Below are 23,492 nucleotides of genomic sequence, written 5' to 3'. Positions count from 1 at the left end.
ACCCTTTTCTTCCCCTTCTGGGACACCAATGAGTCTTATATTCGGACGTTTCATATTATCTATCATATCCCTGAGGTCCATTTCGAGTTTTTCAATTTTTTTCCCCATTCTTTCTTTTATGCTTTCATTTTCCATTCTGTCATCTTCCAGGTCACTGATTCGTTGTTCAACTTCCTCTAGTCTTGTACTATGAGTGTCCAGAATCTTTTTAATTTGGTCAACAGTTTCTTTAATTTCCATAAGATCATCCATTTTTTTATTTAGTCTTGCAATGTCTTCTTTATGCTCTTCTAGGGTCTTCTTGATTTCCTTCATATCCCGTACTATGGTCTCATTGTTCATCTTTAGTTCTTTGAGTAGCTGCTCTAGGTGCTGTGTCTCTTCTGGTCTTTTGATTTGGGTGCTTGGGCTTGGGTTATCCATATCGTCTGGTTTTTTCATATGCTTTATAATTTTCTGTTGTTTTTGGCCTCGTGGCATTTGCTGAACTTGATAGGGTTCTTTTAGGGTTTGTAGACCAGTTGAAGTCCTTATCTCTAATTTATCAGATCTACAGCTTCGTGGAGTACACTTTCTCTAACTAACCAGCAGGTGGCGTCCATGAGCCACCTGTTCTCCACAAGCCAGATCTCCCCTGCTTAGCCTTTTTGGTGAGTGGGGGAGTGAGTCTTGTGGGGCCCAATTGGTGTACCAAGCTTGCGTGTGTAGTTGGTGTTGCCTGCCCTGTATGTGGGGCGTGTTTCTGGGCAGTCGGGGAGGGGGGGTGGCCCTAACAATCAAATCTCCCTGATGATCCTAGAGTTTTAAAGCTGCTGCAATAGTCTAATCCTTCAGTTCAGTCCTGCCACAGTTTGTCTCTGCCACTGACCCACAAGTCCTTGGTATTGGCGTGTGGCTCCTGAGACTTGCAAGTGGGCCCCTCTTCCAGGCTGTGCACCCTGGGTCCTCTGTTGAGGGATGACTGTGCTATGTCACAGGTGAGTGCCGTCCCCCCAGGGCAGTTCTGGGCTGCTGGGCTGTGTTGGGAGGCTCCCAGTCTGCTCAAATGATGGCTGAATGGGGCTCTGTTAATTCACACTGCTCCCCCTTCCCAGCTCTGGGACATTCAGCTGAGGTTGCAGGGAAGGCTAATGTCCACGCCCAGTTTTGTGGTGTGTGCCTGTTATTTGAAGCACTTCCGTCACACTGGGTTGTCTGGGGCAGCTCTGGGCTATGGGGCTGGCGATGGGCAGGAGTGTTTCCTGTCCACCAGGATGGTGGCTGTGAGCGGACACCCCCCTTTTCTTGGGAAGTTGTGTTGTTTAGTGAATTTTCTCAGCCACTGGATTATTGCCTTTTGTCTCAGAGCTCTCTTAAGTTCTGCTCTTGATTTGACGTGCCCAAATTTCAATTCTTTGAAGCTTTCTGTATTGAGCTTCTTAGAGTAATTGTTTTAGAAAAAGCAAAAAGGATTTAAAAAAAAAAAAAAAAACGGCCCTCCTCAGAGATCTAATGGGTTATTGAAATGCTAATAGACAAAGCAACCAGGGCCATTAAGGAAAGGTGCACAGGGCAGAGAGATCAGCTTTGCTTCGGGATTTGCATATGCGCCTCAAGGCCTGATCTCCGCCCTTCCCCTTTCTGTGTTCACTAGAACTCCAAAGATCCTCTGCTTTTATTTTGGAGTTTTTCGTGTTGTTTTTTTTCTATGCCTGTCTCCTCTCTGCTGGGCTGGCTGCTCTCAGAGTCTCTGGAGTCTGGTCTCAGTCTATCTATGGTTGGAGTTTGAATCAGTAGAATGAGTTTCCGATAAGAGCAGCCACTGCAATTCTCCCTTCTCCTTCCCGGAGCTGACAGCCCCTCCTCCCCCGGGACTGAGCCTGGCAGGGAGGGGCGCGGATCCCCTGGCCGCAAAAACTTACAGATTTCGCTGATCTCAGCAGTTCCACGTTTTCATGAGTGTTGTATGAAGTATGCCCAAAGACAGATTGCTCTGTGGTGTCCAGTCCACGCAGTTCCTGGCTTTTTACCTACTTTCCTGGAGGAGTAACTAAAACATACAGCTCACCAGTCTGCCATCTTGCCCCGCCTCCAGTCCATGTTCTTTTAATCTGTTTCTGTGGGTGCAGACCTATTTTGGGTGGGGCCTTTTGGTTAGGTAATTTCAGTTGAGATATGACCCAACCGATTCAAGGTGGGTCTTAATCCTTTTACTGGAGTCCTTTATAAGAGGGTAAAAGACAGGAAAAGCCCAGAGAGCTTAGAGAAAAAGCCCCTGGAGGAGCTGAGAGAGGGAGTCACTGAAGTCAGAAGCTGAAACCAATGAAAGCCAGGAGAGTAGCACCAGCAGATGCCTGCCATGTGCCTTCCCATTTGTCAGAGATGTCCTAGATGCTGGTGGCCTTCCTTCAGAGAAGATATCGTCCAGCTGATGCCCTAATTTGGACATTTTCATGGCCTTAGAACTGTAAATTTATAACCTAATAAACCCCCATTGTAAAAGCCAACCCATTTCTGGCATATTGCATTCCAGCAGCTTTAGCAAACTGAAACACACCTCTTTTAGGACATAGCCACCTCTGTAAAGCACCTTTCCAAAAGAGACATTTAAATTATACAGAACAGAAGGAAGCAAGCTTTCCTCTAAAACAGAAAAACAATACTGCCATCAACGGGGAATCCTCTGGCACCTGCATGTTACCAAATCCTGGGAAGTGAGTTTTTCTCATATGCCACTGCAGTCAGAAGGTGACATTTATGCTTTTGAAAGTAGCAGGATAGAATATCACCTTCTTTCTCAGTGCCTGCAGAAATCTGTCATATTTAATACAAACCCTGGGAAATCCAATATTGAAGGTCCTCTTAAGGCCATGGCTTTATGGGCAGTAAGGAACCATACTTTAGGGGGAATAATAAAGCACTGTTGTGATATTAAAGTAAAATTGCTTTGTTGTGTGTGAGGCAAATAATTCAAGAATCTATTTCTAGCAGAACAGTTATTTCAGGACTCTTCTTCAGACTTCTACTCTTGCACATGGGAGCCTGGAGCAATCACCTCTTCCTGCCCTTTCATAATCCAGGGGGGTAATAGCTCCATTTTGTATACTTAGATTATAACAGCTTGACATTGATCCATGAAAAAAATGTCCATCTTATTCACACTTGCTCCTGGCTTTCCTAGAACCAAATACTGGTGAATAAGCCAAAGCCCTGACTTCTACTCACTCTCATAAGGGTGACTATTTCATCCATATAAGGTCTGATGTGGCTCTTCACAAAGGACACCAACATTCCCAGCTGCTGGAACAGGAACTGAAACAGAGAAAAGAGCAGTAAGTTGGCACCATGAAGGACTTGAAACTCCCAGGCTTATCCTAAGTCCACGGGAATAAAGAGAATTAAGGAATTGGGTTTCTGCACAACTCCAACAACTGAGACTATGTTTCAAACAATCAGACTTAAAACCTGTGGCGCTGATGGCAGTGGGGGCTAAAAACAGCTGCCAGGTGGGCCACCAGCAGTACAGCAGGGGCTCTGGAGCCAGATGGGCTATTCTGAGCCACTCTGTCACCTCCAACTAGCCTTGTGACTTTCATTAACATCTCTGTGCTCAGCCTGTTCTTCAGGAAAATGGAGATGATACTACTTAACTCATCAACTAGTTGTAAGGATTAAATAGGATAATACACATAAAGCACTAGAACAGGGATATGACTCCTCTAAGTGCTATTGTTATCAACTGCTACTTGTTATTCATAGGACTTTAAATGGATTTCTGGACTTAAAAATGGACATTAAATTTTTAACCAACTGTAAATGTTTCTTTTGCTTATTCTGCCCTAATTCATTAGCACTAACTTTCTAAAATAAATACAGCTAATTCTTTATTCTGAGTATTGTAGCTCAGTTATAGTAATCTTGCTTTTCAACTTTTCAATGACTACAATTTCTTCTAAATTTTATTAATATCATTACATATTTCTTTTTAGAGAAATTTTTTTCCTATTTAAAGAAAAAAAAAACAAAAACAATTAACTCTGTGTGTCTAAGAAATTATGAGCCAAAATACCAAGCAAACTTGGAGGAGGGATGGGATAAGGAAATTCAATTTAGGTTGAAATCTTGTAACTGTAAGGGTAGATTCCATCCACTAAATAAAGTTGGGAACAAAGAAGACAGGGTAAGAGGACCAGAAAGGAAATCTCAATTACTTTCCGGTTAAAGATTATGTCCTGAGGGTGTAGTTTTTATTTTGTTATGAGCTTCAGAGAGTGCTATATGACAATATTAAGTAGCAAATCACATTACAAAGTAAAAGAAAAGATTTTTATAAATCTCTAATCTTCCGCTTCCCTCCACTATCAAGGATGATTTAGAGATGAACACATATATTTTACCCCCACTGACATTTTTAAACTTGGATATTGGAGATAATAAAAATGTTGTTTCAAACAGTGAGCAATGGACTTAGAATACTTATTTCCTCAAGAGGTGAGGCTGACAGACATACAACTGGGCTGAAACAGAGTTTGGACTAATCCCCTAACACGGACACCAGGGCTCCTAAGGTGGTTAGAACCTGAATACTGCATGGCACAGATATGACTCAGTAGAGACATCCCTACCTATCTCCTGGGTTCTCCTCATAGAATCACTGCTGACAGGTTCTGTGAAATGGTCCCTATAAAAGTACATTACAGAGATCAAGGAATGGGAGACTCTGTATCATTCTTTAGCCAAATTTTTGTTATGCAAAAACCTGAAAGAAAGTAGAAAATTCGGGCTAGAGGAAAAAGCAGGTCATTGGATGGCAGGGAGGTCGGAGAAAACTACAAGGCAGAAAGAGTAAAAGAGCCAGCTGATCCTCGCTGTCATTTCAACAGACACAATCAGGGAGGCCCCTCTAGAGGCCGATTCAGAAGACCTGGGAACACAGTGGGGACAGACAGTCCAGCGCTTCATTCGTGTGTGAACAGCTCAAGTAGCCACTGCATTTCTTCTCCCTCAGAGCTTTTCTCTCTTTTCGTTTCCTTAGCATTAATATACTAAAACAAACAAACAAAAAAAACAACACATAGTTTTGTTCGTGAAACTATGGTGGACCAGATACCCTACCAAACCCTCTCTTGCTATGAAAAACCTAAAAATAACAAATGTTATTCAAACTGAATCTCTCACATAAAGCCAGACATTCACAAGGCTACATCGTAAGAGAAATGATGATTAAAATTAAAAAAAAAAAAAAAAAAAAAAAAAGAGAACCTAAGATGGCGGCCAGATGCACCAGCTGGACAAGGTCTGCTAAATCCACAGGGACCGTGCATTTGGTGAAACCGGGAGTCTGCATTCTGAAATGAGTGAATGAGCTGGCTGAAAGTCTGGCAGCCGCACTGCGGGGTGGGGAAACCATGGGTTGGCGTTTGGAGATGGACTAGTTCTTGTTAAAAAAAAACCTGGGAGTGGCTGCAGATATGGTGGTGAGAACTGTGCAGTGAAGCGTGGCAGGAACGGGCTGTGCCAACGCCTCAGTGTCTGGCTTGGAGGATAGCCCTTTCCACACCCGCTGCTGATTGTTTCAGGGCCACGGGGGTAGAGGGGAGCCAAAAGGAGAAAGAAACTTTGCCCCTTGCAGCCATCTTCCCGGCGGGCTGGGGACGCTCCTGCCCAGGGCCGGAGCCATAGCCCAGAGCCGCGCCGAGGGTCCCAGTGTGATAGGGAGTGTTTCCCGCAGCACCGCGCACACGCCACACTATCAGCCATGAACAGTGGTCTTTAATACACCCACAGCTAACTGTCCCAGAGCTGGGAAGGCAGAGCTATGTGAAAAGGGGGAAATTAACATGCCCCATTAAGCCATCTTTACAGCAGGCTGGGAACGCCCCTTCACAGCCCGGTGGCCCAAGGCTTCCCTGGAGGGCCAAGCGCACACTTGTGACATGGCACAGCCTTCCCTCAGCAGAGGTCCTGGAAGAGCACAGCTGAGAAGGGGGACCTGCTCAGAAATCCCAGGGACCCTACCCCAATACCAAGGACTTGTGGGTCAGAGGCAGAGACAATCTGTGGCAAGACTGAAATGAAGGCTTAGACTCTTGCAACAGCCTTAAATCTCTGGGAATACCTGGGAGGTTTGATTACTAAAGCTGCCCTGCCTACCTAACCACTCAGATACATGCCCCACATCCAGGGCGGACAGCACCAACAACACACCCAAACTTACTGCACCAATTGAACCCCACAAGAATCAGATCCCCACACACCACAAAGAAAAATTGGGGGAACTGACTTGAGGGGAAAAGGTGACTTGCGGACGCCATATGCTGGTTAGTTAGAGAAAGTGTATGCCACCAAGCTGTTGATCTGACAAATCAGAGATTGGTATTTTTCATATCCTGAAAGAACCCTATCAAGTAAAGCAAATGCCAAAAAGCCAAAAACAATAGAAAATTTTAAAGCATCTGATAAAACCAGACGATATGGAGAACCCAAACCCAAACACCCAAATCAAAAGATCAGAAGAGACACAGTACTTGGCGCAATTAACCAAAGAACTAAAGACAAACAACGAGAGCATGGCACAGGATATAAAGGATATCAAGAAGACCCTAGAAGAGCATAAAGAAGAAATTGCAAGAGTAAATAAAAAAATTGAAGATCTTATGGAAAAATAAAAGAAATTGTTGGCCAAATTAAAAAGATTCTGGATACTCATAGTACAAGATTTGAGGAAGCTGAACAACGACTCAGTGCCCTTGAGGACCAGAGAATGGAAAATGAAAGAACAAAAGAAACAATGGGGGAGAAAACTGAAAAATCGAAATGGATCTCAGGGATATGATAGATAAAATAAAACATTCAAATTTAAGACTCATCCGTGTTCCAGAAGGGGAAGAAAAGGGTAAAGGTCTAGAAAAAGCATTCAAAGAAATTGTTGGGGAAAACTTCCCAAACCTTCTACACAATATAAATACACAAAGCATAAATGCCCAGTGAACTCCAAATAGAATAAATCCAAATAAACCCACTCCGAGACATATTCTGATCAGACTCTCAAATACTGAAGAGAAGGAGCAAGTTCTGAAAGCAGCAAGAGAAAAGCAATTCACCACATACAAAGGAAACAACATAAGACTAAGTAGTGACTACTCAGCAGCCACCATAGAGGTGATAAAGCAGTGGCATGACATATTTAAAATTCTGAGAGAGAAGAATTTCCAACCAAGAATACTTAATTCGGCAAAACTCTCCTTCAAATTTGAGGAAGAGCTTCAATTTTGCACAGACAAACAAATGCTGAGAGATTCTGCCAATAAAAGACCTGCCCTACTTCAGATACTAAAAGGAGCCCTACTGACAAAGAAACAAAGAAAGGAGAGAGAGAGTGAGAGAAATTTAACAGACATATATAGAACCTTACATTCCAAATCACCAAGACACACATTCTTCTCTAGTGAACACGGATCTTTCTCCAGAATAGACCATATGATGGGACATAAAACAAGCCTCAATAAATTTTAAAAAAATTGAATTTATTCAAAGCATTCTCTGACCACAATGGAATATAAATAGAAGTAAATAACCATCAGAGACTTAGAAAATTCACAAACACCTGGAGGATAAAAATGAGAGGGAGATGAAAACATTTCCGGATAATCAAAAGCTGAGACTTCATCACCAGTAGATCAATCCTACAAGAAATGCTAAAGGGAATTGTGCAGGCTGAAAGGAAGGGACACTAAACAATTGACTGAAACTACATGAAGAAATAAAGATTTCCAGTTAAGATTACATGGTAAATATAAATACCAATACTACTGTATTTTTGATTTGTAGCTCCACTATTTACTTCCTAGAGGATCTAAAATACATAAACTGTAATGATAAATCAGTCATTTTGGACTCAATGTAAAATATGTAATTTTTGACAAGAAACACACAAAGGTAGGGGAATAGAGGAGTATAGGAACATAGTTCACATGTCCTGTTGAAGTTAAGTTGGTATCAAAGAAAAACAAGATTGTTATAGATTTAAGAGGTTAAATTTAAGCCCCACAATAAACACAAAGAGAGTATCAGAGAATATGACCATAGAGATGAAAGGTAGAATATGGGTTATGAGAAGTGGGGGAAGGGGCAATGGGGAGTTAAGAAATAAGTGTAGGATTTCTGTTTGGGTGAAGGGAAATTTCTAGTAATGGATGGTGGGAAGGTGATGGCATTGCAACATTCTAAATGTGATTAATCCCACTAATGGACTGCTAGAGAGGGGTTGGAATGGGAAGATTTAGGTTGTATATATGTTTAAACAATTCAGAAAAAAAAAAAACAGACAGACTACATAGAAAATGACAATTAAATGCGCCAAGGATGATCCTGGATGGGATCTGAGGATGGAGGACAGGAGGCTCAAAGGGACACAGTTGGGACATAAGAAAAAAAAAAAGGAAATATAGAATGTAAGCTTTGTATCAATGTTGAATTTCTTGAACTTCTTAGCTGCGCTTAATGGGACTGCATAAAAGAATGTTCTTGTTCATGGGAAATGTGTATGTGAATTATATTGTTTGTTCAAGGATGTGTGCAGCTTGCTCTCATAAGTTCAGAAGACAGAGCAATAGGTGATGGATGATAGATAGGGAGGGAGGGAGGGAAAGAAAGAAATCGTGGTGTGACAGCATGTTAAAGTTGGTGGATCGGGGTATTGGGGGAGGGGGGTCAGGGTGTGCTGGAGTTCTGTGTATGGGGTTTGTATTGTTTTTGCAACTGTTTCTGTAAGTTTGAATTTATTTCAAAATAAAATTAAAAAAAAAAAAAAAGAAAGAAAAACCTGTCTACAGGCAAAAAGAGACAAAGAAATCTGTCAGTCTTGATGCTGGTGCTAGGTAGAAACAAAAGTTTCCCATATATGACTCCCGGGGAGGAATGTAGACCCGGCATCGTGGGATGGAGAACATCTTCTTGACCAAAAGGGGGATGTGAAAGGAAATGAAATAAGCTTCAGTGGCAGAGAGACTCCAAAACGAGCCGAGAGATCACTCTGGTGGGCACTCTTATGCACACTTTAGACAACCTTTTTTAGGTTCTAAAGAATTGGGGTAGCTGGTGGTGGATACCTGAAACTATTAAACTACAACCCAGAACCCATGAATCTCGAAGACAGTTGTATAAAAATGTAGCTTATGAGGGGTGACAGTGGGATTGGGAATGCCATAAGGACCAAACTCCACTTTGTCTAGTTTATGGATGGATGTGTAGAAAAGTAGGGGAAGCAAACAAACAGACAAAGGTACCCAGTGTTCTTTTTTACTTCAATTGCTCTTTTTCACTCTAATTATTATTCTTGTTATTTTTGTGTGTGTGCTAATGAAGGTGTCAGGGATTGATTTAGGTGATGAATGTACAACTATGTAATGGTACTGTAAACAATCGAAAGTACAATTTGTTTTGTATGACTGCGTGGTATGTGAATATATCTCAATAAAATGATGATTAAAAAAAAAAAAAAAAAAAAAAAAGGGTAGAGGAACCAGCATAGTTTTCCATATAAATGAATCCACTTACGTATATGAGGACTGCTTTTAAAATTCAAATATAATTATTTTTTGAAAAAAAAAAAAAAAAAAAAAGTTTCCCATAATCTCAGGCCTACCCTCCTATGGGTTTAGGGTTTTAACTGTCTGCGTGGCCAAGAAATTAAATTAAAGCTTTCCTGGGCCAAAAATACCCTGAATCACCAAGCAGAAGCAAAAGGAAATTGTCTCTCCAGGGATGCAATTTCATAGCGGATTTTCTACTATTGTCACAAGTAAAATCCAAATGAATATAATTTACACAATTTATAATTTAAAAAAAAACACGAAACACATCACTGCAAGTGTGACTCAGCAGAAACAATAAACAACAGAATTAGACCCACCAAGGATTTTATATATATTGGAATTAATGGATAAATATAAATTTGTTTAAAATGCTTAAGGAAATAAAAACTATGGATAAAGAAGAATATTATCAATCCAAAATACTAGGTATATGTGAAAGAACCACATAATTTAAGAAATAAAATATGCAGTTGAAATACAAAATTCAATGATAGGTAAAAAAGACATAGCTGAAGAATTAGTGAAGAGAAAATAGACATAAAAAAATACCCAGAATGCATCTCTGAGAGACAAAGATGAAAAATATGGAAGAGGGGAAGAGACATTAAGGATAGAATGAGAAGCTCTAACATGTCTAATCAAAATTCTGGATGGAGAAAATAAAAGGGTGAAAGGGCAATATTTTAGATGAGAATTTCTGAAGAATCGATAAAATATACCAAATCCTTAGAGTGAGAAAGCTCAACAAATAAACAGGATAAGAAAATGGAATCCATATCTCAATAGGTAACAGTGAAACTGTAGGACAAGGAAAACAACGAGAAGATCTGTAAAACAACTGTAGAGAAAAGAGAAATTAAGTAAAAAGGAATTGTGATTTCTCAACAGCAACAAAAGAAGTCAGAAAACAGTGGGATAATTATCTAAAAAGTTGTGGGAGAATCTGGAATCATATTCTCAACTAAATAAAGATTTAAAAAGAGGGTAAAAAAGGCTTTTTCGGATAAAAAAAGAGTTAATTTCAATGAAAGGGCACAAGAGAAATCTGCCTTAGGAAGAAGGAAAATGCTCTCAGGAGGAAGCTCTGAGATGGAAGACAGAATGGTACGAAATGAAATGGCAAATATTGATGTATACAAATAAACACTGTCTATATAAAGCAACAGTAATAATTTATTGTTTAATGTGGTGTTAAGAAATGTAAAATACTAGATGTGCTGGTTTGAATCTATTATGCACCCCAGAAAAGCCATGTTCTTTTAATCCAATCTTGTGGGGGCAGACCTATTGTGGGTGGGACCTTTTGATTAGATTGTTTCCATGGAGATGAGACTCAAGGTAGGTCTTAATCCTTTATTGGAGTCCTTGAAGAGAGTTCACGGAGAAAGAGAGCTCAGAGAAGCTGAGAGAGACATTTTTGAGAGAGCTAAAAGGCAGAAATGCCCTGGGAGGAATAAGCAAGGACCCATAGGAGCTGAGGAAGAAGCCCAGAGATATCTTGGAGAAAGTCATGGAAACCAGAAGCTAAAACTGGGAGAAGTTCAGCAGACCCCAGCCATGTGCCTTCCTATGTGATAGGAAACCCAGATGCGATCAGCCTTTCTTCAAAGAAGGTATCGTGCTGTTGATGCTTTAATTTGGAAATTTTCATGGCCATAGAACTGTAAATTTGTGAACTAATAAACCCCCATTGTAAAAGTCAATCCATTTCTGATATATTGCATTTCTGCAACTTGAGCAAACCGAAACACTAAATGATAATATAAGAGCAAAGGGAGGTAATTTGAGCAATTATTCTAAGTTTCATATATTGTTCAGGGGAAGGATGGAGACTGATAATTTTAGGCTCTGTTAAATTAGGTATGCAAGTCAAAATTTTAAGGGTTAAAAAAGATAAAACTGGATCCATTCCTCACTGGAACACAGCCCAAAGAGCTCAAGATCTAATTGTAAAAAAATGAAGCCGTCTACAACGGTGGCCTGGGCGGATGGTGTGCTGTGCGAAGGCCTGGAGTGTAGACCTTGCTGCAGCCAGGATCGCTTCAGGGAGTCGCACCCACAGAGTCTGCCCGCTGGCCCGTCAGTGCTTTCCTCCTCACCCACCCTCCCCGGTCCCCCCAGTGCCCTACTAGCCCAGATGGTGGAGCTGTGGCCTAGCGGCGCCCCTGGCCCAACTGCACCCCCGGCTCCTGGCCGTACTGCCCCCACAGCCTTTGCCTCGCTCTTTCCCCCAGGATTAAATGCCATCTACTGAGAGTGCTGCCGCCTTTACCCTGACCAGCAAACCCGCTTCAGGTTCCAGCTATCATCCAGTACTGGTTGGGCGGTCCAGAACCGTTGGACTATGTTAGTATGTACAGGAATGTGGGGAGTCCCTCTGCTAACATCCCTGAGCACTGGCACTACATCATCTTTGGCCTGAGTGATCTCTATGGTGACAGCAGAGTCCATGAGTTTACAGGAACAGATGGACCCAATGGTTTTGGCTTTGAGTTGACATTTCGTCTGAAGAGAGAAAAAAGAGTCTGCCCCACCAATGTGGCCAGGAGAGCTAATGCAGGGCTTGGCCAGGTATGTGTTCCAGTCAGTAATGAAAATGTTCAAAGATTGACTGTGGTGATGAATGCACAATTATATGATGATACTATGAACAAATGATCGCACACTTTGGAGGAATGTATGTTATGTGAATATATCTTAATAAAATTGCATTAAAAACAAACAAACAAACAACAATAGAGCGAATCAGCAGAACCAAAAGTTGTTGTTCGAAAAGATCACTAACTCTACAAACCCTTTTAGCTAGACCGACAAGAAAAAAAAGAGAGGATGCAAATAACTAAAATCAGAAATGAAAGGGGGCTGAAGAAAAAAAGAGAGAGGGCACAAATGAATAAAATCAGAAATGAAAAGGGGGGGCATTACTACCAACCCCAACGAAATAAAAAGTATTATAAGAGAATTCTATGAACAACTGTATGTGAACAAATTAGATAACCTAGACGAAACAGACAAATTCCTAGAAACACACAAACTACCTACACTGACTCAAGAAGAAACAGAAGATACCAAAGAACCAATAACTGGTAAAGAGATTAAATCAGTAATCAAAAAACCTCCAATAGCGAAAAGCCTAGGACCAGATGGTTTCAAAGGAGAATTTTACCAAACATTTCAAGACGAATTAACCCTAATCCTGCTCAAACTACCAAAAAATTGAAGAGGAGGGAACATTCTCTAATTCATTCTATGAGGCCAACATCACCCTCATACCAAAGCTAGATAAAGATACCACAAGAAAAGAAAATTATAGAACAATATATTTTATCAATACAGATTCTTATGAAAAATCCTCAACAAAATATTAGCAAAACAAATCCAACAGCACATTAAAAGCATTAAATACCATGATCACGTGGGATTTATCCCAGGTGAGCAAGGGTGGTTCAACGTAAGACTATCAATTAATGTAATATACCACATTAACAGCCTGAAGGAGAAAAACCACATGATCATCTCAATTGATGCAAAAAGGCATTTGACAAAATCCAACACCCCTTCTTGATAAAAACACGTAGAAAAATAGGAATTGAAGGAAACTTCCTCAACATGATAAAGGGCATATATGAAAAATCCACAGCTAACATCATACTTAATGGTGAAAGATTGAAAGCTCTAAGGTTAGAAACAAGACAAAGATGCCCATGGTCACCACTGTTACTCAACATTGTGCTGGAAGTTCTAACTAGAATAATTAGGAAAGCAGAAGAAATGAAAGGCATCCACATTGGAAAGAAAGAAGTGAAACTCTCCCTATTTGCAGAAGACATGATCCTATATACAGAAAATCCTGAAAAATCCACAACAAAGCTCCTAGAGCTAATAAATGAATTCAGCAAAGTAGCAGGGTACAAGGTCAACATGCAAAAATCAGTAGTGTTTCTATACACTACTAATGAACAACTGGAAGAAAAAGTCAAGAAAAAAATTCCATTTACAATAGCAATTAAAATAATCAAATATCTAGGAGTATATCTAATCAAGGACATAAAGAACTTGCACACAGAAAACTACAAAATATTGCTAAGAGAAATCAAAGAAGACCTAAATAAATGGAAGGACATTCCATGTTCATGGACTGGAAGACTAAACATTGTTAACATGTGAATTCTACACAAAATGATTTACAGATTCAGTGCAATCCCTATCAAAATTCCAACAATCTTCTTTGCAGAAATGGAAAAGCCAATTTTCAAATTCATAGAGAATTTGGCTCTGAGTAGCCAAACCAATCTTGAAAAGGAAGCATGAAGTTGGATGACTCATACGTCCCAGTCTTAAAATTTATTTCAAAACAGCATAGTACTGGCACAAGAACAGACATATAGACCAATGGAATTGAACTGAGAGCTCGGAAATCAAATCTCTCATTTATGGTCAACTGGTTTTTGACAAGGGGGCAAAGACCACTTAATTGGGAAAGATTAGTGTCTTCAACAAATGGTGCTGGGAAAACTGGATCTCCATTTGCAAAAGATAAGAGCCAGAACTATTAAACTCCTAGAAGAAAACATAGGGAAGCATCTTCAGGACCTTGTGTTAGGCAACCGTTTCTTAGACTTTATACCCAAAGCACAAACAACAAAAGAAAAAAATACATAAAAGGGAACGCATCAAAATTAAAAACTTTTGTGCCTCAAAGGACTTTATCATGAAAGAAAAACGACAACCTCACAATAGGAGAAAATATTTGGAAACCACGTATTTGATAAGGGTTTAATGTCCAGTAGACATAAAGAAATCCTTCAACTCAAAAACAGAAAGACAAACAGCCCAATTTTAAAATGGGCAAAAGACTTGAACAGACATTTCTCCAAAGAAGATATAAAAATTCCCAAAAGGCACATGAAAAGATCCTCAACATCACTAGCTATTAGGGAAATGCAAATCAAAACAATGAGATACTGTTTCATACCCACTAGGATGGCTACTATTAAAAAATGAAAAATACCAGCTGTTGGAGAGGATAAGAGGAAATAGGAACACTGATTCATTCTTGGTGGGAATGTAAAATGGTGCAGCTGCTGTGGAAAACAATTTGGTGACTCCTCAGAAAGTTAAGTATAGAATTACTATATGACCCCTGTAGGTATATAACCAAAAGATTTGAAAGCAGGGACTTGAACAGACATTTGCACACCAATGTTCATAGCAGTATTATTCATAATTGCCAAAAGATGGAAACAACCCGTGTCCATCAGCAGATGAATGGATAAACAAAATGTGGTATATCCGTACAATGGAGTGTTGTTCAGCTATAAAAAGGAATGACTTTTTGATGCATGAGACAACATGGATGAACCCTGAAGACATCATGTTAGGTAAATTAAGCCAGACACAAAAGGACAAATACTATATGATTCTACTGATATGAAATAATTAGAATAAGCAAATTCATACAGTAAGAAACTAGAATAGAGGTTACCAGGGGCTGGGGTAGAAGTAGGGAATGGCAAGTGAATACTTAATTGATAGTTTCTGTTGGGGGTGATAGAAAAGTTTTGGTAGTAAATAACACAAAATTGTGAATGTGATTAATTCCACTGAATTATATATTTGAATGTGGTTAAAAGGTGATTTTTTGGTTGTATACATGTTACTAGGATAAAAATTAAAATTAAAAAAACATAGGACTATACAATACTTACACTGAACCCTACTGTCAACTATGGACTATAGTTGATAAGTAAAATTATAATAATATACTTTGATAATAATATACTGTAACAAAGGTATCACACTAATAAAAAGTGTGAAGGGGGTAGATAGGAAACTATTTTCTGCATGATTATCCTGTAAGCCTACAACTTTTCTAATAAAAAAAATTATTAAAAAATAAATTAAAAAAACAAAAAATGAAGCCAATCAAATACAATTTAAAAAAACTAGGTGAAAATGATGTATACACAAAGTTTTTCATTGCAACATTATTTTAATAGCAAAGACTGGAAAAAACAGAAATGTTCACCCATAGGGACTAGTTAATAAACTACGGCACATTTACACTGAAGTACCATATAACTGTATAAAAGAATGAAGAAATCCTCACTGTATTGCTCTGGTGTTATCTCCAGGATATGCTATTAAGTGAAAAAAAAAGTGAGGTTCAGAACAGTGTTTGTATTATTTTATCTTATGAGTAAGAAAGGTGCGGGAGCAGATATACACACACAAGTAAGCATATTTCCTTATGTTTTCAAAAAGAAAAACTAGACAGATACTTAAAAACTGATTAAAAATGGTTACCTTAGTGAAAAGTGTGGTAGGCAGAATACCGGCCCCCCAACAATATCCACCTCCTAATCCCCAGAACCTGCGAACATGTCACCTCAGATGGCAAAAGGGACTTCTGTGGACATGATTAAGGTTCAGGACCCCGAGATGGGGTGTTTAGCCTGGATTACCTGAGTGGGTCCAATCTAATCACATGAGTCCTTAAAAGCAGAGGACCCTTCTGAGGGTAGTCAGAGAGAAAGATGTGCTGATGGAAGAAGGGTCAGAGAGATGCGATGTTCTTGGCTTTGAAGATGGAGGTAAGGGGCCAAGGAATGCATACAGCTTCTAAAAGGTGGAAAAGCAAAGAAACGGTTTCTCCCATAGAGCTTCCAGAAATGAACACAGCCCTGCCAACACCTTGATTTTAGTCCAATGAGACTTGGTAAAACTTATGACCCACAAAACTGTAAGATGATAAATTTGTGTTGTTTTAAACCACTAGGTTTATGGTAATTTGTTATAGTAGCAATAAGTCACCCATACAGGAAGGAAGAAACAGTTAGAAGGATGGGGATAGAAGCTAGACTTTACTGAATATATCTTAGCTTATAGTTTTGACCTCTGGAACCAAGTTAATATTTTGCATAACTAAAATAAAAAGTAAATTAAAAAATAGAAAACTCAATTTAAGAAAGGAACTCTGGGATGGAAAACCGAGTAAGAAAGGAAATGAAAATTGTTCAATAATTGGAAACTGAAAAACTGAAACTAAAAAGAAATGAATTTAACTATAAACTAGGTTGGCTGCAAAATCACTCAAAGAACTATTTCAAGTGATTTTTAATACAATATTTTGGTTGTATATCCCTAGTGAGACACATCCTAACAACAAAATTGCAAAAAAACTTAAATGGCATTCAGTAAACTTATTGTTAATGCTAATATTGGTCATTTACTATTTATATGTATACAAATACATATATTTGTAAATATTTTGTAAGAGACAGCAAATAAGAAATTATGGAAATGTCAGAACTAAGCTACCAAGTTTTAGGGTATCAGAAAAGAAATTCAAGTTAAAATCAAAGAAGTAAAAACCTTTAATCTTAAATTTGAATTAGAAATAGCAATATTTTTATGATTTATTTTCCCCATTCTCAAAATTACATATTTCTAGTTCTGTTCACTGAAAAGATCTAGAAATAATGATACCCCCAATAGCAATGAACACCCCAATAAAAACTGCGGACTCAAATATCATCCCTCATTAAAAGAAATCAGAGCTCCTTGAAGAAGTGGCTGTGTCCACGTTTAAGTGGCTTGTATTCGATAAACTTGGAATATCTTTTTTCTTGACAGAAAGAAAGACAGTAATCAAAGACTAAGATTACTGTGCTCTGTAGAAAGAACACAATAAGTCAGGTTGATTGTGGTCATTAGACTGTGAAAAAGAACAAAGTGAACATACCTGCAACAAAGTGAAACACACCAGATATACATTAAGTCTATGAGTTGATACACAAAAAAAAAGGAAAAGAAAAAGACATGTGTGCCTTGGTCACCTTTAAGAGTTTGCTAGAGCCATGACTTCTTATTTTGAAAAACTGATAAAAGGAAAAAGAACCATGCATTTATTCTGCCTTTCCTGCATGAACTGTATTTCAAATTATCTAGCTAATGATACAAAGTTCTTTATAGTTGACTTCTAGCCAATAAATACAAAAGCAATGAGAGAATTAGAAAATCATTGAAAATCATAATGAAATAACGGATCTTGGAAACATGATGAATGGACCCTAAAACAATTAGGAGAAAGAATGATGAGGAACTTTATCATAGATAGGATCATAGGATCACAGTACCTGAACCTACTAACTTTCACGTCTCTGTAAGTAGATGGCATAGTAAATATTTCCTTCCTATTATGTTGAAATAGTTTCCAGCAATACTTATGAAGTATTTCTTGCCCAAAGAATGGAACCTGAACTTAATCAAGTCTCTAAATCTAACTAGTTTATAAGAAGTTAAAAGATACCTGGATGAATCAATCAGTCAAATCCAGAGTGGGAAAATCTATAGGACAAATGATCTGGTTTCTTCCATAAATAGATAGTATGAAAATAAAGTGGGAAAGAAAAGAGGGATACACAGAAAGAGAATTAGGTACACAAACCAAATGCCATATGTAGACCTTGTTTGGATTCTGATTTGAATAAAACTGTAAAAAGACATTTTTAAGACAAACAGGAAAATTTGAAGATGGGCTTGGTATTAGAGCACATTAAGGAATTACTGCTACTTTTGTAGGTGGGGTAATTGAACTATGGTTATATTGGGAAAAAAAGTATTTATTGGTAAAATAAAATGGTATCTGGAATTTGCTTTAAAACAGTCCAGAAAAAAATGAAAACAAACTGACGAATTGCTAATAATTGTTGATGGGTACATGAGAATTTAATAAGATTATGATTGAAATATTCCAATACAAATGTATAAAAAAATTAAGGGTGGCCAACAAGTAGAAGGCAAAAAATAAAAAATAAAAGCTTAATCAAGCCCAAAAAAAAGACAAGAAAGAAAAATAAACAGAGAAAACTGGACCAAAAGAAAGCATTACATAAGATGGTAGAAAATAATCCAAATATGCCAACAATCACAATAAATGTAACTAGGCTAAATGCAGCGATTAAAAGACAGAAATGTCCAAACTGGGTAAAAACATATTATAGCTATATCATATTTATGGGACCCATCTAGAATAAAAGTAAAAAAATTGTTAAAAGTTAAAAGGATAGGAAAAGACACACATCTTCCTCCAAAAAGATCTGGAATAGCTGAATCAATATTAGTCAAAATCACGTTACGGTATTACTAAAAATAAAAAAGGTCACTGCATAATAAGAGTCAATTCACCAAGAATATTTATGATTTAAAATTTGTACAGACTAAATAATATAACCTCAAAAATATGTAAAACAGAATTGACTAAACTATGAAAAAGTAATAAATTCACCACTGTAAACGGAGATTTTTAAATCACCTGTCTCGGTAATAGATAGATCAAGCAAGCAAAAAATTAAAAAGAATAGAGGAGATCCGAACAGAGTTAGCAAAAAGCTCAACTTACTGACATATATGGAGTCTTGTATATAACATTAGCAAATATGCACTATCCCCAAGCATATAGGACACATTTATGAAAACTGATTAGGCACTATTCATAAAGGCAGTCTGAGCAAATACCAAAGAATTGTAAACACAATGCAATCAAGTTAAAAGTCAATATTAAAAAGTGAAATTTAATAACCACAGATGTTGGCAAATTAAAATACTTCTAAATAACTTAAGGGTGAAAGAAGTCATAACAAACAGAAAAATATTTATTTCTAACCAATAATGAAAATACAGTATTATTCAGCAATAAAAAGAAATGAACTACTGATACATGCTATAACATGGATGTGCCTCAAAAACTTTGTTACATGAAAGAAGGCAGACACAAAAGACCACATGGTGCATGATTCTGTCTATGTGAAATGTCTAGAAAAGGCAACTCCAGAGACAGAAAGTAGATTAGTGGGTACCTATGGTTGGGGTTAGGAATGGGAAGGACTAAAGGGGCTTAAGCCTTCCTTCTGAGGTGTTGGAAATTTTCTAAAATTAGAGTGTGATGATGGTTTCTCAACTCTGTAACTACATTAAAGATAACTGAACTTTATGCTTAAAAGGCAGGATTTTATGGTAGGTGAATTACATCTTAATAAAACCTGAGTTTTGGAATGCAGCTGGCAATACTTGTGATTTGTAGCCTCAACAGATGACACCAGAAAAGAGGAAAGATTTACAATTAATGAGCCAAAATTCCAACATAAGAAGTTAAAAAGAAAAGCAGAATAAAATAGAAAGTTTTAATAAAGATAAGGGTAGATTACTGAAATAGGAAACAAACATACAACTGAAAATACCAACAATGGAAAGATGGTTGTTTGAAAAAGAAAAATACTATAGACAAAAGAGTTTTTAAAAAATTAAAAAGTAAGAGAATAGTGTAAACAACTTCACGTCAACATTCGCTATCATTTAGATAAAATGAATAATTTTCTAGAAAAATGTGACCAAAACTATCTCAAGAAGAAACAGAAAAGCTGAAGAGTTTGAGCCTGTAGTTAAAAAAATTATAGGCTAATTCCATTTAAGAACATAGATTCAAAAATTTTAAATTAAATACTAGAAACAAAATCAATGAATTAAAAATACATCGTGACCAAGGTGCTTTTAACATAACAATGCAAGGATGTTTTAACTTTAGAACACATACCAATGTAATTCAAAATATGAACACATGGAAAGAGAAAAACCAAATGATCATCACAATGGATAAAGAAAAAGCATTTGAAAAATTCCATACACATTCATGATAATAACTCTTTAGCAAACTACAGCTATAAGAGAATATTCCAATTCTCAGGAAATAAATACTGAAGTATTTATGGGTAGAGTGCCATGCTGTATGCAACTTACACTCAAGGTATAGGAAAAAATATTACATAAATATGCAGTGTATACAGAGAAGGCACAAACAATGAAGGAATGGTGGTAAAATGTTAACAAAAGTTGAATCTGAGTAAAAAGTCGATGAGTGTTCTTTACACTATTCTTATTCCTGCAATTTTTTGGTTTAAGTTTGAAACTATTTTCACATAAAAAGTTAAAAAAAACTGAAGACGGTTGTGGATTATAACACATTCAACTTAAAAAAATCTGTAAGTTCACAATGATATTCAACAAAAAGAGAGCAAGAAAGAGAAATTGGGCAAAAAAGGTAAAAGCTCTTCTTTACAGAAAAATGCCAGCTAATAAAAGTAGAATGAGTGATAGAACTAGAAAGTCATCATTCTGGAACTACAAATTGGTAACTGATTCAAGCAAGGATCATCATGGATGCTAAAAATCATTGGGTGAAAGGTAGGTGGGGAAGAGGACAGTCTCGCAGTCTCGAAGTGTCATCCTACAGATTCCTTAAGGACAATGGGCAGATACGACAGGTTACAACTACCTGCAGGAACTTTTAGTGTCGACAATAATGGGACAAACTGACATTCTGAGATACAATAAGAATTTCAAATGTAGTAATCGCACCAGAAATGTTCAAATTAAATCTAATCACAAAGCAACCAGAAATACAGACTGAGGGACATTCTCAGACAACTGGATTGAACTCTAGATTCCTGAGACCGACAGTGCTTTCCTTCCCCCAAGGGCATCCATCTTTTAGGCATGTTGAAGGGATAAGCCAGAAAATTGGAATGAGCTGATTAAACCCATACATGTCACTGTCAGAATTTAAGGGGGAGAAAGGCATAAGCTCGGGAGCAAGCAGAGCACATGATCAGGAAGCTGAGACAGGGAGAATCTTCTGAGTGTGCATGGTGCAGAGAGAGAGGAGCAGGGGTTGCATTTTAGCTACTTACTTCACGGATGGCCCCGTCGCAGACCCGAATTACATTAAGGAACGTGGGCATGACCTGGGGCAGGAACTGCACACACTTGAGCCCCAGGGACTTGAAGATGAAGGTGATGGCCTGAACAACCATGGTGTGGTGGTGAGAGAGGGACTGGTCTCGGAAGATCCGCATCAGGGCCACCATGGAGACAGCGGGGTAGAACTCGTCCAGAGGCAGGTTTCCCATGTTGACCAGCATCTCACTCGTGCTATAGTCAGCTAGGAAAGTACAACAGGGACAGGTCACGAGGTACACATGACCCTACTGTGACTTTAGGCAGAGCACAGTTAACAACACACAAAAACCTCCTGATAGAGGTGAGCACTCCTGTCTTTCTCCCTGGTGTGTTCTGACACCATTGGGACACAGGGTATATTCTCACCCAGTGAATAGCTCTACCTTCCAGGACTAGAGGGTTTTTGGTTTTTCTAGTACCCAATCCACAAAACCCTAAAACAGTATATAATGGGTTTTGTTTAAACTGCTATGTTTAACTTTATTTTTACTATTATATTTTACAACTTTGTAACTGAAACCATCAATAAAAATAAGTACTCCCCCAAATGAAAGTAAAGGAAATTTAAGTAAACATCTTTCAGCTGCTGTGTGGTCCCCTTGGGCATTCAGACAAGTTAGTGGGCAGATGTTCCCTAACCTGAACAGGATCTCATGGGTGCTGGCTGAGGATATTACGAGTGCAGCCAGGAGCATAAGAACTGGAATCGGTTCACAGATGGGCCCGCCTGGTGGCGCTGACAGCCAAGCAGTAAGACCCCATCTACAGAGTTTAGAAACAACTACTTTGTTTTGGGAAAATAACATTTTACTGGATTAGAGTAAACTTCAGACTTTCACATTTTCAGAAACACACCTGCCCCTCTGACACTAGTTTCCATAGATGGACAATAGTTAAATTTGGAAACCTCTCCTGCATCCCCATTCCCTACCCCAATCTTGCAGTTTACTTGTTAACAGGCAATGGGGCTCTAGGGCCCTGGATTTCTGATTGCTGCTAGTTTTTCTATGTCTCTGAGCCTTGCCTCAACAATAAAATATTTCTAAACACTGTAGATGGGATTATATTGCCTCAGATTTCCCTATCACCTCCTTGGGTGCTATGGGAATTTAAAAACAAACAAACAAAAAAACACAAAAGAAATGTAGCAAAGAATGAGAGATGAACAGATGTGATGGGGTTATTCTTTGTATTTCTCTCACTAATACCAAAAAGGTGCGTATAGACTAAGTCTGTTAACCCTTGAAAAAGAATCTGGACAGACGTGAGGACTCTGGGCACACTAGGAAGCAGTATCCCTGATGTGGTTCAAGATGGAACTATTAATTTTTCATTCAAAATGTCTTATAATTGCATAGCTACCAGCCCAAGACTCTTTCTAACATGGTCAACAAAGGGTCTCTCACAGTTCCCCTCAACTTACAGGAATCCTGACTTGATTTGGACTCTGACAGGCTGACAGCAGAAGCATCCCGGGACTGGTCAATCATCCCGATGTTCACTTTGTGCTTGTAGGGATCCAATGCCCCCAAAAGCCCTAACACACGGATAGCCTGAGTGGGAAAGGGGAGGGGAAAAGAAATCATGCATTCATTACATCTGATTACAACAGACTTCATGGATATTCCTCTTGTGTTCTATAATACGCAATTCATACCTGGGTGAGCAGCTACATGAACAAAAGGGAGAGGGGCAGGAAGTCTGATCAATACTTCAGAGCATATTAATGCCACAATCTTCCCCCTTGTCTCCATCCTCCCAGCAAATCTTCCATGTCTGAGTTTACCAGGTTCCCTACCTCTCTCCGTGTACCCTGGTTTTGCTCAGTCTTCAGAAAATTCAGTAGCACCTCAAGCAAAGTGGGATACTTCCTGTAGGGCTCCACGACATAGCCAGTGCTTGCCACCAACTGTCCCAGGGTCCAAAGAGCCACCTGGACAGGCAAAAGGTCACATGGTTTAAGCCTTAAATTATTGTAATAAAATGTCAGAGGCTATTAAAAGAAAAGAAGTTTCCTGTAAAGGCACTAACCATGATCTTAAATCCTCAGAGTTAGGGCATAAAAACAAGACTAATCAAGCACAAATCTATAACAATCACTGGATCCAACGATAAAGACTA

The 23,492-nt window shown here is 38.5% G+C and overlaps 1 protein-coding gene across 2 annotated transcripts in view; it reads right to left on the bottom strand.

The window, feature by feature from the left end:
- Positions 1-23,492, bottom strand: part of MTOR (mechanistic target of rapamycin kinase) — a 167,926-nt gene that overhangs the window by 121,510 nt on the left and 22,924 nt on the right. For both annotated transcript variants that reach the window (XM_037828532.1, XM_037828533.1), the window contains 4 exons: positions 23,170-23,304; positions 22,795-22,924; positions 21,323-21,573; positions 3,205-3,291 (listed from right to left, as the gene is read on the bottom strand). In XM_037828532.1, coding sequence (XP_037684460.1) covers positions 3,205-3,291; positions 21,323-21,573; positions 22,795-22,924; positions 23,170-23,304 — 603 coding nt within the window. The remainder of the gene's footprint in view (positions 1-3,204; positions 3,292-21,322; positions 21,574-22,794; positions 22,925-23,169; positions 23,305-23,492) is intronic.

The sequence above is a fragment of the Choloepus didactylus genome, chromosome 2 (assembly GCF_015220235.1).
Source record: "Choloepus didactylus isolate mChoDid1 chromosome 2, mChoDid1.pri, whole genome shotgun sequence".
NCBI classification, from domain to species: domain Eukaryota; kingdom Metazoa; phylum Chordata; class Mammalia; order Pilosa; family Megalonychidae; genus Choloepus; species Choloepus didactylus.
This window is presented reverse-complemented; position numbering and strand designations above follow the sequence as displayed.